The sequence below is a fragment of the Columba livia genome, chromosome 11 (assembly GCF_036013475.1).
Source record: "Columba livia isolate bColLiv1 breed racing homer chromosome 11, bColLiv1.pat.W.v2, whole genome shotgun sequence".
Lineage (NCBI taxonomy): Eukaryota > Metazoa > Chordata > Aves > Columbiformes > Columbidae > Columba > Columba livia.
In genome coordinates, this window is record NC_088612.1 from 6,195,064 (window position 1) to 6,211,650 (window position 16,587).

At 39.7% G+C, this 16,587-nt stretch overlaps 1 protein-coding gene across 7 annotated transcripts in view; it reads right to left on the reverse strand.

Moving 5' to 3' along the window:
* AGBL1 (AGBL carboxypeptidase 1) overlaps window positions 1-16,587 on the reverse strand; it is a 276,743-nt gene that overhangs the window by 184,304 nt on the left and 75,852 nt on the right. For all 7 annotated transcript variants that reach the window (XR_010475347.1, XM_065076581.1, XM_065076580.1 and 4 more), the window contains 2 exons: window positions 13,294-13,438; window positions 9,912-10,065 (listed from right to left, as the gene is read on the reverse strand). Coding sequence is in view for 6 of the 7 variants with exons in the window: in XM_065076581.1 (XP_064932653.1) it covers window positions 9,912-10,065; window positions 13,294-13,438 (299 nt within the window). In the remaining variant the exon portion in view is untranslated. The remainder of the gene's footprint in view (window positions 1-9,911; window positions 10,066-13,293; window positions 13,439-16,587) is intronic.

Here is a 16,587-nt window from a genome sequence, read left to right on the forward strand (position 1 = left end):
TGCATGAACTTGGGCAGAGCAGCAAGAAATACAAGATACACAGGATCATGTAAAGACATCTACAAGTAGCAGGCTTCCCTATTAGCAGGATGCACTGCTGTTTCTGCCACAGCCCAGCAATTCCTTAACACAATCTGTACAAGACTTGACCATCTTCCCCCAAAATATCCCCAAGTTGAGTTCCCAAACTAAAACGGTGTTTTGGTAGAAGAGCAGAGCCCACTTTTTGCCCAATCTTGCTATCCAGTACAAGTCAAAAACCAGTTTGCACCCATGAGATCGTCAAGCATCAGAAAGCAATGTGCATCTAGCTCAATCTGTGTATCAGCACAGCTTTGCTGTTCCAGAAGAGAAAAAAAAAAAAAATATTGTACCAGAGACAAACCACCCTCAGTGACGACGAGTGCAACAGTTCGGGTCTGACGGCAGCTGGTATATTTGTTATGCTCTATGAGTTTTCCAGCCAGGGATTTACTTTCCCAGGGCCAACCTGCCTGCTGTCCTGCCCCTGACCACAGCCAGCCATTGGTGTAGAGGTACAACCAGAAATGAGAATGACTGGCCACTAGGACAGCCCAGCAGCTCATCTCTCCTTAGATGAGCACTTCTTCATTGCCTTACAGAGAACAGACACCACAAAGAAGGCAGGAAAAATTTAAAATAAAAATCCCAGACAAACAACACCTGTAACTGTCACAAAGCTCCTGTTTTTTTACCTTACAGCAGGTTTCCAACCCATGAGCCAAAGGGACCTTCTTTTCTACGACTGCAGGCTGCCCACAGACTGCCACACCATCCACAACTTCAGCTCTACCAGCTAGAAGCAACTGATTTAACACAGGTGATGAGGGAGAGACCCAACCCTCAGGCCAACACACCTTATACCCTGCATCAGCAGGTGCTTCACACCTTGTAATCTGTGGAAAACAAAAACCTGTGCTGTAAGACACATGACGAATTGTGCGATATATTGTAACCAGCTGTAAGAAACCCCTTCCTGACCTCCACTTGTACTTTGAGGCATGAGCATTAACTCTTCACCCCTTAGTACCAATACTGATATTCAGTCTCCACAGTCATTCTGACCCGAAAAATTATGTCCTCCCTCACAAAGCCCATCTCTGTCACATTGAGAACAGGTTTAACTCAATTCAAATGCTTCTCTGGCTAATTTACACAGCATCACATTGACCTTTTTAGCGTATACCCCATAGGACCACGTGTGACTGGAATTTACAGCCAGGCATGGGAAAAATGCAGCTCACTGAAATACGGGTATTTTTTTCTTCATGCCATTATTTGAAGTTGATAACAGAAACTGAGCAGCAGTTCAATGCTTGTCCACCATTTGAGGCAGTAAAAGCTGCCTGAGGGCCCCGATGGGCTGTATTTCGATACCGGATATACAGACTGGCTGCTTGAAGCACAGCATCTGCAGGTTTTTCCCCAAAGTGTTTCTATCCAATGGAGAAAAAATGGATTTTTTTTTTCCCCCCCTTCTGTTAAAGCAAGAGTTTGGGCAACCTATCACTCCTACAGAAGCATGTAGCTCTGCTGCAATGAGGTCAGGGCACCGGGGCATTGTAAGACAGGTGTACTCCAAGCAGCTGGCTATAAATTTCCAAAGCAATAAAAGAAATACATACATCTAAACCCTTTTTTCAGCTTCATTCAAAATCTCCAATGTCATAAATAAATACAGGTAGCACCACTCTCCTGTGAGATGGCACTTCTGAGACACTTGACAAACCAATCACAAATGAAAATAATTATGAGTAACATACATGCTGGTTTAGATTTCCAAGGTGTTTAATTCATTAGCACATCAGGAAAGGCTCTGATATTCTGGAAGACTGTAGCGTAGCCAGCACTAAGCACTACTGATGTTATAACCCATAAGTCCATACCAACCAAGATGATATGGTTAACTTATGTTGCAGAAAATGGTTGTGTTAATCAGAATATTTCTTCTCTGGAAAGCTCTCCCACTTCAGATGGTTGTTCTGCCAGCGTGCTGTGCAAGGCAGAGGGTGGAGAGAAAGAGACATTACCCTAACTTCTATTTTCTGCCTTTGCAAAAACCACTGGTTTCCTATGCTTCAAGGCACTTTTAGCACCTTGTTCAGTGTTTTCTGTGCATTGCTTGCTGTCTTGACTAATTGAATTCAATATATTAACATGCATTTTGCCAAACTCACAGAAGGTTGACTGTAGTGTCAAAGCTGTGCTGGCTGAGTCAGTTCCACCAAATGCTGAGCTTCAGAGAGCAGTTGATACATTATGGGAAATACCATCCTCAGTCTGCAGGCAGCCATGCCTCACAAATTTCATGTTCCAGTCAACCAGCTTTCACCTTTATAGCAATAGACTGGATACTCAAACAGGAACATGGATATGCAGGAATTTATCTGCTCTTTTTGCAATGTGCTGCTGCCACATTGCTGTGACTAGGATATCAAAAAGAGAAACTAAATGTTTGAAGTTGCAAGACAAACTTGAGAAATTTCAAATACACACCATCAGCGTTACATATGTGGAGATCTTTGCTTTGGCTTCAGGTGTTCGATAAACCGCATGTTCAATCAAAAAAAAAATATCATATTCTCAATTCTGTAATTATTTAGTACTGTGGAACACATGACAGTTTTATTCAGCCTTTCATCACTACTGCATTAAAACAGGATCACAGTTTTCACAACAACTGTCTCTTGCTGTCATCAAAAACTGATTTTTTGGTACAAAGCAAGAGAGGAATCAGCACCTCTGCAAATTAGGAGCAAATCTTCAATTCAAGGGAACGCACAGATACAAAACTCACTATTGCAGATCTAAGAATAAAGCAAAAAATGTTTTTCTCCACAGTTTGCTGTAATCATCATCTCAATTGAATATCTATATACACTAAAATATATTCGCTTTTAAGTATAATCACAAATAAGAGATAGAGATGAAAGGAAAAAGCAGAACCGGTTCTGTACATGGAATATTTTAAGGGAACATAATGCTAGTGGACTCCTTCTGCATAAGATTGCAATTTGGATCACCTTAAGTACATAGATAGCCAGAGAAAATCTGAGACAGCATCCTCTGCTCACATTCAGTGAAAATGCCATCTAATTGGTGGCCACCTGAGGAGCAGAGACTTTCTTCAGTTCTTGCTTTCTCTCCTAAGACTTTCATCGATAGGAGCAATAGTTCTTTCTTCTTGCATGACACTTGCAGTGTCAAAATGTCATTATAAAAGCCTATCAGTCCTTTTTGCAGAAACCACTCAGCATCCAGACAAATACAGGGAGCTGGATTACTCTGCATTTGGCATACAAATGTGACCTACAGGCTCACCAGCAGTGGCTGTACTGTGTCCATGTGTGCTGGAGGAGGCAGAGCAGCACACAATGACACTAGAAGAACAACAGATGTGCTTGCTGTTGTAAACTGTTCCCAACCAGCACAATGCCAGGTTAGCACTCCAGCTGAATTGCTACAGGCAGTTCTTCTGGCCGCTTGAAAGATCATTAGCAATCAAAGCAGATCATTCTGCCTCCCTATTTTAGCGTTATTAGATGAGAGCTTCCTTTAAAGAGTGCATTTTCCTTTGGGGTGGACTCACTCAAATAAGGCGTTGATCTAATTTGATCCCTGTTTCACTAGGAGATATGTCATCTTCAGCTTTGAAAGAGCTATTCAAGAGAAGAGAGGTTGAGCCTTTTATAATTAACATGCAACATTGGTTGCCATGCAGGGAGCAGGCACAGTTATTATAACTTGGAGTCAATAATTCATAAACTATAATGCATTATTAATCAATTATCGAGGCCTGAATTACATTTAATGAGATTAAGCTGATTGGAGCACTAAGCTGTTTGAATCATATTGATTTAATCAATGTGCTTAATTAAACTGTGTACATTTTCCACATGGTCATTATTTCCCAGTATCCTGCATAAGTGGCCTCTGCAATTCTCATTCTCTGCTGTTCTTTGCTCAGGAATTGCTCTTTGCTGCAAATTACATTTAAAGGTAAAGGGCTTGTTTCTTTCTGATAAAAGATCAGAGCTGCAAAGCAACCATCTAAATAGCTTATACAAGCAAATTGAGAAATATTAGAATATTTCTCCCAGCAACTGTGTCTTTCTGATTTTGCAGGCGTAAGATGAGACCAAGTAAACACACCCCATTAGTCTCACTGTATCCCCCATTTCAGTTCTAGAGCACCTGCAGATTCAAGGGCATCCTATCACACCTACTCTGAAAACATTACTCTTCCCATCTCTAGAAACATGCTTAGAATCAGGCAGAAAATATCTTTCAACTCCCCAAAATACTATATTTAAGATAAGCAGGGGTCTTTATCTCTTTATGATAATATTTGTAATGGTTTCCACAGCCTTGCATAAAGAGGATGTGATGACAGACGACAACTCAAACTAACAGCCGTGACCATTGTAAATCCATTTACTAGAGTCATATTTTGTTTAATTTCCCCCACTGCTGTTGCTAGTTAGCTGGGACATTTAGATTTAACTTCAATCCCCACAGTTCAGCTCTATAATACTACACACGGCTAAAAGGACACTTATTAGGTGTGCTGACTGGGGGAAATATAACACACTGCATAATCAGTATTATTAATGGGAATCACAACATCACAACAGTACAACCACGAAGAGAGCTTCGTAATTACTTTCTTTGTGATACCACAAACAGAGACTGTCCCATCCCACTCACAGTGACACTGTTCTCGGTGGATGCAGGATTGACCCACTTGGCAATACGTGATGCTCATGTCTTCCAACTGACAACGCAACAGTGCTGGCAGCCATCACCTGGAGCGGTGCACTGCTCTACCAGCCTACACCCATCAAGATCTTCATTCCTGTAAGGAATTCCTTTGGGATTGTTTCAGTTATTCCTCTATTAGCACTAACCAGAATGTCACATCAACTTCAGAGGTGTCCTCCCCTTTCCCTTCATTAACTAAAGGTGAGAGCTGACCCACCTCAACTCAGTGCAAGAAACCCCTTGTAGGGAATGCTCATATGGCAAACTCAAAACAGCACAGTGTAAACTTTCTCTAATTAGTCATTTTGCATTTGGTGGGTTTAATTCCATCACACTGTTAACATTAGCAACATCTCAGTGTCCTCCACTTTCTTAACTAGAAGACAATTTTATCATCACCTGTGTATGTGCATTTAGATCTGTTACTTACACTTCTTTGAAGAGTTACTCTGTCCATTCACTCCACCACTTAGAACAGTATCCTACGCTCGCAGGGTCTAGTCAAGGGTCTGCCAGGGAGTTTAGTAGAACACAGTTACATACTGCGCATTTACACGTGTAATACTGTGATTTAAGAGTTTGCAAGCTATTCCTGAGTACACATGTATGCTGTTAACACTGCTTGCACTGGACTGCGCATGGCAAACCCAGGAAAATCAGAGCTCTGCAAGCACCTATTAACATAGTTGAGCAGGGAGCTGGCACAGAAATCAGAAGCTTTATCATTCTCACTGTTTCTGCATTCATTTGAGAATGCTCTGAAAAATGCTGGGAATTGCTCTCCCCTTCTAAAGTCCCTTTAATTCTCATCAGGCAATGCCATAGGGTAGACCTAACATAGCCAAGAACAAAGTCACCAAAGAGTAAATGCCCGCCCAACCATTCTTTCCTCTCAACTCCCCAGTTTCTTTCCTTTTCTAAGGCTCACATGTGATGATTTGATATCCAAGGCAGGTGGGAGCATACAGGCTCACCACACATGCAAGCTTGCAGAAATCCATCTTGTCTGTTGTGGTGTTCTGTGCAGGTTTTTTGGTTGTTTGTTTGGGGTTTGTTTTTATTGTTGTTCTGTGGTTTGTTGTTGTTTTGTTCGGGGTTTTGTTTGCTTTTTTTGCAGGGGGGTTATAGTCAGTTTCAGAACTGTTAATTTAATAAACATTTTTCAGGACACTCGCATCTCATACAGGGAAGACAGAAACAGAGGGAGGAGAAAGAAGCCTCGAGCAAATATTAAAGCCTCACATAAAGAAGGAATAATGAAAGAAAACAGCAGCCCATTTTTCTTCCCTTCAGTATGCAGAGAATGTGCAGTTCCTGCCAGCGCGCATGGCTTGTGCCTCCTATTAACAAGGTGCACATTAATAAATTTAACTCAGACAAATTTAACCATCCTAGGGCCACATTAATCAAAAGCCTGACAAGACCAATCTGAAAGAGTTGAGCAAGGAAAATAAAGCACAGCTGACACAGAGGATGCCATGCCATGGTCATCCCCAGGCCTCTCCCACTCTATCAGCATCTCCAGCACCACAATAACTCCTTCCCACCACAGTCCTATGGGCTGATCACACTGTCCTCCCAATGCTCCTCATCCACCCAGTGCCTCTTCATTCATGATGTTTCTCACTCCCCATGAGTCTATTCTAGAGAAGGATTCAGAGTATTTAAGTACCACCATGTGCAACAGCTATGAAGTCCTGGTGAGCTTTGTGTTTTATCTGTGCCACTGGTGTCATTGAAAACAGTATCTCAAGCTACAATATTAACAAATGTACAAAGAAGAAGTAACAAATTTCATAAGAAAGCAAAATGACTATAGCTCACGTAAACTATGAATTGGCCAGAACCAGAAGGAAAGAACAAGGGCTATCAATTCTTATTCATTACCCATGTTCCAAGTACTGGAGCTCCACACCTCTTCTTGAGCTGAAATATGTATGCCTGGAGACTCCAACGGGAGTTATTATGGGGAAAGCCTTCACCCTCTGGTCCCTTCATATTTAGCTCTAAGTTATCACTTTTGAATTATGTTTACAGCATGGAAAATATTTGCAAACAGGTCCTTCCATCAGCCTAACCACTCACAGATAGAAAGGCGTGTCATACAAGATGAGGAAACTGAGAAGTAACTGCTGATCAAATCCACACAAAGTAGCACAAATTAGGCTGTGTCCCTAAAGGCCATAATTATCCAAGCTGCTTAAACAAAATAAGCGCATGTGATTATTCAGATTTGCCTAGAGGCATCCCCACAGCATAAAACGTGGCGTGTGTTGCCTTGTTGTTCCTCCACTTGATAAAACAACAAATATTTTCATCACTTAAGAGTATCAGTGTTTACTTTTATAGTCTCAGAATCTTGTGAGAAACTATGTTGCCTTGCTTTGCCGCTGTCTTTCCCCCAAACAATTTTTATTTCAGTTCAGACAACTGGGTTTTGTACATGTTTTGGTTGCTTCATAGGTAAATCTAAGAAACCCTCAATGTTATTGCATTGCAAAGCTTCAGAGGAAGAGTTATTTAGTGGCACATGATTTCATGGTATTTTGGTCAGACCTACAAAATTCCCCTGAATTCACATACCATCACAAAACAAGGGATATTTCATTCTCTTGAAAATAAAGAGGACTTCAGCCACATAACTGAGATTTGAACCCAGATGCTGAATATTACAACTGCCTGAAGCAGTCCAAACAAATGTCTGTCCAAACTCTTCATAGATCCTTTATGAATCTTTCAGCAAATCTGTGCTGAAAAGTAACCCAAGCCTTGTCTTCACACATAGGGTAATGACCTTTGAGAACCTGTCAGACTCTTAACACCGCAAGATGCATTCTGATGCACTAAGAATAGTGCTCCAGAAAACGTCAATGCTTACTAATATTATCACATTTATATCATGATACTCCTTAAAATCCATGTGACTCTTGAGATATTGTTGTGCTGGTCAGTACCATGTTGTCATTTCCTCATGATCCTCATTTCAGCATCTGTGGCTCTCAGCTCTCTTGAATATAACCTCTAAGACATCTCTTCTCCTGTGCTCCATGCACAATAAGGATTCAGCTCAGGGCTAGCCCCAAGGACTATAAATAGTATGAAATCTACCATATTATTAGCATACAGAATCACAGAATGTTAGGGGTTGGAAGGGACCTCAAAAGATCATCTAGTCCAATCCCCCTGTCAGAGCAGGAACACTTAAATGAGTAGTTATGTTCCCCTCTTGTCTCTGGTGCATAAGCTGAAAACATTCTTAAGTATTCTTGCTTTAGCTCCATTAGTACAGACCGGTGATTTGTTCCAGAGTTTTTAATCCTGATCACTATGTCTGCGTGACTGCAGACCTGGGCACATCACAGGGTTGGTCAGAAAGTAAGAATGCTTTTCTATGTCAAAACACACCTTTCAGAAAGGCCTTTCAAAGCCAAAAGTTCTTAAATTCAGCGTTTAGCACATTCACTCATAATGCGACTGACTCACTCCAAATCCTTGCTTTGATAAATGCAAACATTAGCTTAGCTTTTGCTTTGTTCCTTCATTGGAAAGGCATACTCATCTGGGCAGAAAAAACTTGTTCACCGCATGTCTCTTCTGTAAGCATCCTCAAATAAAATACTCCAACTTATTTCCTTTCCATTGCCCTATTAAGACCTTCTGCCATGAGGTTTCAGAATTGCTGTCAACAGCTAACATCTAACCAGGCGATCAGCTGCAGTGTGCCAAAGGCTTCTTTATATAACCAGCCTCCCCCATCACAACTCCCACCCACTGGTTTTCTGTTCTATATCATCATTATCACAGAACAAAAGTGCTTAAGAACAAGAATTATCTCTTCATATCAGGCATAGGCAGCACCCAGCACAGCCAAACCCCCTAATCACGTGTTGTATGCGCAACTGTAGTGTAAATACTACTAATAATAGCAACACCAACAATCCAGTTTTCTCTAATGCTACCCCCAGTTTCTGCCATTGAAGCTGTGTACGTGCACACACCTTATGAATGCCCACATACTTGGCAATTTCACTTTAAGATTTCAACTTAGAATATCATATCCACATTCAGAAATTTGCTAATTCAGGGTAAATTCTCAATTTATGATAAAATAATTATGATAAAAAGGCAGGTGCTCAGAATGATTACAGTGTAATGTCAGCATAACTGTAGTCACTGTGCTCTAAACCTGAACCAGGAAAGGTAACAATCATTTTCACTAACTCTGATATGTGAGCTTTCTTTTGGTTTATGCATGTAGCATGAACATTTTGAGGAGTCCTACTCACATATCACCAGATACCCCTGAAAAGAAGAATTCTGTAATGAGAAACGTGGTTTATATCACAGAATCTTTTTGAATACTTCTAGCCTAATATCTCAGTGAGATAATTATATATACTTGCTTAACATACAAAAAGAACTTAACTTAAATTTCCATACTCCCTTAAACTTCTCAACCTGTGTTATGAAGTGTGAAGAGCAGAGGAAAAAAAATTCAGTTTATGCCTCATAACTAACTCAAGAAAATAAAAATCAACCTACATGTAAGCAGTTAGTCATTCAGCTCTCAAATCAAAGCTAAACCTATGGGATGCTGACCAGCAGCTCTATATCTCTTGCTGTTCATCACAAAAGCTTGCATATCTTTATCTTGTTAATCAAGATCATTGAAGGTCTAAATCTTTTCCTTTCACAACAAAAAAATAGAAAACCTCTAGATATAACATGGCAGTTATTTACCATTAGATAGTACACCATTAGTTCAGACTCAGAGAGAACACAAGGAGCTATACTGTGTCCAGATGGACCTACTGGGCACACTGGGGAGCTGGGATTTGACCAGAACACACACAGTTTCTTGTTATTGGAGAGATTGTATATTGATTTTTGTAATTGTTTCAGATTAAAGAAAAATTTGAAGTAAAACAATGGTGTCAGCTCTCCTCACTTCTCCATTTAAATCTGTAATTTCAAAAAGTGTTGCAATTGACTATTCCCCATATTTAGATTTATTTTTCCAAAGTGAGAAACGCAAGAAAAATCAACATATTCACCAAACAGGTCATTCCCACTGCTGACATGACCGCAAGTTGCCAGCATCTTTTTTAATGCTTCATTTGTCTACTTACAGAATTGCTCCAAGTCGTCTCTTTTTTTAGAGTCTGGCATGGCAGTGATGGTGAGCAATGGGCATGGATTTCCTCCTAGCGTCTGGCAGAGTGTCTGCTGCCTCCAATAAACCTTCTTGGGGTTCCTGTTTTGTTCCAGAATATCAAGATGGGACTGAGGAAAAAAAGCAAGGAAGCGGATTTATAAAAATGAGTTCACGGTCTATAAAATCTGATTTTATTCCACTAGCTGTGTGTTATTATTGGTATTAACTTCATCTCTTGCTAACTTCCTTGCTTCTCTCTTCTGCCAGTTAATATCACCTTTTCCATCTCACAAATATGCAGAAGACATTCAGAATGTATCCCAGTTCACTGAAGCTACACAGGACTATTACTTTTATATAATTTTACCTCAACAGCTCCTAGGTGCTTCTCTTAGTGTATTTCTGTGCATACATGATGTCCAAAACAGAACTGGCTGCCCCTTGTATTCTAACACAGACTGCGTAGTAATATGAGAAAACTCACTGGTTTTGAGTGTTTATAGAACTGACTGGTTAGCTGCCAAGCACATGCCAGTGAAACTCAGGAATGACTCTACACCAAAGTCAGCCAAAAAGTTTAAACCAAAATAACATTTTGTACAATCAACAGCGGGAAATTTGAAGCATGTCTTTCCAATAAGTTATTTTAAAAGGAGATTTTTGTCCCACCTCTCCCCCGCCACCCCTTGCTCCCCCTCAAAATTTACGGCAGTTTTAAACAATTCTTAAGTCCAACAGCTTCTTGAGAAATTTGAGAAAAAGAATTGGCAGCTTAAAAAGAAAAATTACTCTCTGGAACAAATTCTGATCGCCTCATTAGACACATAGCCATTTGCCACCCACACACCAGATGACATGTAGTTCTCTCTATTTACATTGTAATTGCAAGTAGTAAGATAAGTAAGTAATCCCATCGCAGAGTGTTGCTAAGTGCTGTGGAACACCAGTTGTCCCTCGATCAGTAGAAAAGGTGCAGTACACTATGAACGCTTGTCCTAACAGTACTTAAACTAAAACACCAATTCAGTGAACAATCCTTACAGGGCAACTTTTTGTCTTTACAAGCCAGGACTAAACTTTAACCAACATTTTTGGGAAAAGACGTTCCTCTTCCTCATACCTTGGAGCTCGCTGCTTTTCAGACTGTTATCCCACATGCATACAAAGAATGGAAATTTACAGTCATATATGCCATAAAACAATTAACATACTGCTCTATAAAGTAAATTCAATTATTAGATGCATCTAACGATTTCACATAAATACAGAGGACTCAATATAGTCATTTACTTATGTTCCTGGTACCCAGTGAAACTTAATTGGGTATAGCTGCCACAGAGATTTCAGCTAGATATCCAAACAATTAACACTGTGATGTAAAAATAGATAAATTGCTGTTCATAAAATAAATGTAATTACTAATGGACAAGAAGTAATGAACTGCAGAGTGCATCCAGTTCAAATAGGATTCTGCAATGTGTATTTCCTGTAAATATGCCTATAACTGTTAAATATATATGATATTTAAAAACATTTTCAAATTATTAACTCCATATACAAGTTAATCTTATTCCCTAAAGCACTATGTATTTAACTGAGCCCTTACTGATATGTAAAAGCAACATACTTCACCAGTGGACAAATGTTTTTAAATGAAACCTACTGGTGCACGAACCTGATTTAGTTTATTTACTGTGGAAATTAAAGTAACAAAGAAATGTGAAAATTGCATCACTCAACATTTTAAATTAGTCCAAGCAAAGAAGCATTTTAGAGTTATTAGAGGCAATAATTGTGCTTTGTCTGAAGAACTGGACATGTGACAACATATCAAACTTTTCCATCCATAATTCCCATTTCCCAAACTTTATGGTCCTTACTGAGTCTGAGTTCATTTAAACTTTTCCTCCGGCAAGATTCCCTTTAACTTCAATGAGCATTTTATTTGAAGAGGCAGTGAAATACTTCAAGACTTGGCCCTGCAAGTCTAGGAGTAACATCTTTTTCATCTCTATTCTATTCATTCAGGAGCAAGTGAGATATTCAGAAATTCCTCGAGCATACAAACTCTCCAAGACTCTCCTGCTTTTGTGCCAGCAGAAGATAGAAATCAATAACAGTAAAATAATGATGAGGCACTGCACTCCAGTAATAGAGTATGGTGGTGAATAAGTCCACCTAATTCTTGAGTATTGCATTTTTTTCACCCTACAGACTGTCGTATATACATGCCTTCAAGGCTATAGGGGCAAAACCCATACCAGAGCACACTCTTCCTCAGTGATTTTTAGGAATAACTGCTACACAAGCCTAATGACAAGTGAACTGACAGGCATATTTTGGACAGTGAAGGTCTAACTGGCCTCTCCCAGACATTAGAAGCAGTTTCTTTAAACATCTATAATAGGATACAAAGCAGTTGACAAGAGACTGTTTGAGTGGGAATTAATCTAAGCTTAACTATGCCGGCACGCTGAGCAGCATGGTTAGTAAGTGGGAGAGGACATTGTCTCCTTTGAAAGCATAGTTTTTCATATCTAGTAATGGCAAATTCATACCATTATAAAAAAATAATTTAAAAAAACTCAGAGTACACCCAAACTTCATCAACCCAAACCCATATTTATTTCCCAGAAAAAGGGCTGACAATGGAAACATGAGGGAGAAGGAAGGGGAACTACTGGAACTGTGTCTCTTCTTTTTCAGTAACATCTTTCTCATCTTTAACAAGAAAGAAAATCTACTCTCAGAACCATTTATTTCCTTTCTTTTATCCTACCTTCCTTTCAGACCTTGGGCTCTCCTACGTCAATCATAAAGAAAATACAACGGATGCATTTCCCATAAATTCCCTTACCACCCACCCCTGGCCAAAGAAGACTGTAGAAAACAAATTGTCCCTCAGGAAGCAAACCTTGTACAACTCAATAATTCAACCTATGCCTTAGACTTGTATTCTTTTAGTTTCTGTACTGATAGCAGCAGTGGGAGTGTCACAAATGCCAACTGATACTCCAACTGGTGCAGAGGAAACAGCTGACGATGCATTCACATGAGGTTCAGTACTGCAGTATTGCTGGATGCAGCTTTGAAAATTGAGCTGTTACCTTCTATCAGAAGAGCAGGCAGGCAGCTTTCACTTCTGACTTGTAATTATCTTTATCCCCTGCTTTTCACCCCAAGAAAATGGAAGTGCCCTTGGTTTACATTATCTTCTGATTATCATAAGCACTAATGGTTTGGACCTCAGCTTATCCCATACAGAAATTTCTCTGTGCTATCTCAAAATCTCATACCCAAGGCAGCTCCAAACTGTCAGGCCCATTAGCTTATCTAGGTGGACATATCAGCATTACCATCATTGTGGAGTAAGTGTAAGGGTAATGGTAGGCCAGATAGCAAACATCGTCTTTGTGAGGGAACTTGATGCTGAAGGTGAGTGTGTAGTAGCATTTTCCTCTCACGCCTCCTCCTGCAGCTGCACCGCAGTGGTAGTGGTTTCTGGAGAAAGAGAAAGGGGGAAGCAGATGGTTATTGCTTCTAGATGTATATTTGGAGCAGCCACAAAAGAACTAAGCTTTTAGAGAAGTGTCTGCTCCAAATGAGTTTTCATCTCATGCTGTAGATGAGCTCCAAACTCAACCAGTCATTGCACAAAGACTGGTCCCATACAAGTACAACCAATACAATCCCAACAACAAACAGGTACAAAAATATAACACAGTGCTAAACAACATCCATTAACACACAAACACACCTACAAGCTATATGAAAGAAGGAAGGTTAGAGAAACCAAAACTCCACTAGACAGAGATGCAAACAGGACCACAACAGCGAGTATCACTGACTAAGGTGGTACCCCAGATTGGAGGTTGTTTGGGGATTCACACAGTGCACAAAGCCCAGCAGAGAGTTAAAAGGCAGAACTGGGCACAGCCACCCACAGTGAGTCATTTTCTAATGAGAGTGCTCCCATCCCTCAGCAGCACGTAACAGCAGGTATAATTTTGTGAAGGTGCAAATAAAAAGCCAACTAATACTAGTTCATATAGCACAGTCCAGACATATTTAAACTAATGCATTCAGCTAACACTGTGGTATTGCTTCCGACATCCAAATTATCTTGCTCAGAGATGCAGGTACCTATTCACAGCCCTGAACAATGCCATGTGAAAATATTCTGTGAAAGCCTGGAGATTTAAAAAATATGAATACCCAGCAAACCAAACATTCAATTCTACCACAGGAAGTACAGGGATATTCCAGGAATTTTAAAAGAAAATAAATAGGATATACATAAAAAAATATTTCAAATTTCATCCAAGGCTCTTTGCTGAATAAGAAGAAGAGTAGGCCTGGGTAGAGACTGTGCACAAAGAAACAACCTCAGACAGATTTACAGGTTGTGAGCTACCCAAAAAATCCTCTTTTGGATCCCTCCTTTTCAGACTTGAGCCTCTCCCTGTCAAGGAGCGGCAAGGACCAGTTGCTCTCTGCAAGTTGGGGAGCTGAGCTTGATAGGTTGAACTCAGTGATCTTGAGGGTCTCCTTCCAACCAAAAGGATTCTATCATTCTCATCTAGTCCCAGGACCAGATCTCTTAGAGGAGACTCACTCCAATAAAGAGACGACTTTAGGCTGAGTAAGAAAGTTTTCTTTCAGCAGATATGGAGACAATTCCTGCATTTAAGGGAGAAGCCTCACAGCAAATCACATGCATAAATACACTTCAAACAATATTTTTCCCACATTGCATCAATTATGCTGTTGCTGAACCTTCTGATCCTGAAGGACTGTAAGGTTTCTTTGACAAATGTTATCATCAATCTTGCATTAAAATGCAAAATAGAAGAAGCAACCAAAAGATGCAATTTCAGCTCCTGAAATTTACAGTACTAGTTTATTTGGCTGCTGTTCATTTTTATTCAAAGGGGTGGAGAGAAAAGATAATTATTCTTGTCAAATTCTCCAAAATAATCAGCTCTATTTTGTAAGGAAGACACAATACAATGCTGCTAGGTTTTCATCTGAATTTAATAGTTGGGGACACGTTGGGTGAGTGATACTGGCTGGATCTACAAATAGTACAGGGACACCGAGTCACAGTGGCAAACCAAAAGGCCTATGATTTTATTGTTAACTGAACTCTTCACCCCAAAATTTCTTTTGCAAATAAACCACCTTAAAATTGGACAAAAAGACAGAGAAAAAAAAATGCAATGAACCCACAAATACAGAAACATCTACTTAGCTATTATGTATGTATTTCAGTGGACCAAGAATGTGAGTGTTTTTTAAGTCAGGACTACAACAGTTTAGTTTCTGTTAGTTTTGACAGTGAAAAACAATTAAGAACTGTATCTTGTATAATGTGTATGGAAAAGAGTCTTTTCCCCAGCCTCTGTTATAATATATTCAGTGTCACTTGGACAGTCAGACAACCTTATTCATAAAGAACTGCCACAAAATGCTGAGTTCTTCTGAGTCCTCCCCTCCAAATTCACATTTGCAGTAGAGGTGTGGGAAGATGCAGGTCTCTGCAGGCAGATGCTGCCTCAATATCTAACAAACACATTATTCCCACCTGTCCCTAATGCTCCAGTAAAGGTTTCTCCTTCTGTAGTCCATAACTGTGCAGTCAAAAACATGTCTCCTGTCTAAAATGGCCACTTAACCCAGAGGTTTTGTAGCACCAGATACCTCTGACCTTGATGCCACCCTGGTCCTTACTCCTGACAATACTCGGATCGCATGATCTTGAGGATACAGATGAACAACACTCTCACTGCGCTTTACGTTCTCATTTTGAGCATTTCTGCTATGCCAGCCAACTGCCCACCTATAACAGATACCTCTAGACTTTTGAATCACTTCTTGACACCCATTTCAACTTACAGCAAACTATCTGGTAGTAGCAGAAAGTTTGCAGGTAGATTTGTGAGGTTTCATGTACTCTTCACTCATGTATTAAAAAGAAAAACCACCTGCATACAAGTAGCATAAATTATCATGTATTCCTACTGCATATAATCTGCAGCTTCTCATAATTCATTATACAATGCATTAACTCCAAATCTTTTTTAAGAAAACTTAAAAAAATAGCATTTTTCCTCTTCATCTCTCTCTCTTTCTACTGCTGTTGCCTCAAGATGGCTTTATTGCCTCCTTGTTCATCCAATAGGCTTTCTCAGCTCTTTTTCATCACATTCTACCATACCAGTATGAAGCTCAAATTATAACAAGCAAGGAAGAGGGAAGGAGAAAAAGACCCTAGCAACATCTGGTCCTCACCACCTTATTTGTGTTCTCTTTCAAAAAACATTCAAGGTTTCACGTGCTTTCTAGAAACTAATATACTGATTATTGGAAAGAAAATAAGAGAACAAAGTGTGGTTGTTTTTTTTTTTTTTTAATCAGCACACAAGCTGTATCTACTGTGCCTTTCAGTTACTTTGCAATAGTGAAATAATTTTTTGCTGTTCTTCAGAAATAACATACAGGTAGTATATTTCTAGCACAGCTGTGGTGGAAAGTTAATTAATAGTAATTATAATACTACTTATCACTCACTCTGCACAATAATTTTTTGAGCTTTAAAGACCTTTGCAAGCATTATCTAATTAAAACCTGCTTCCCATTTATCTATTCCC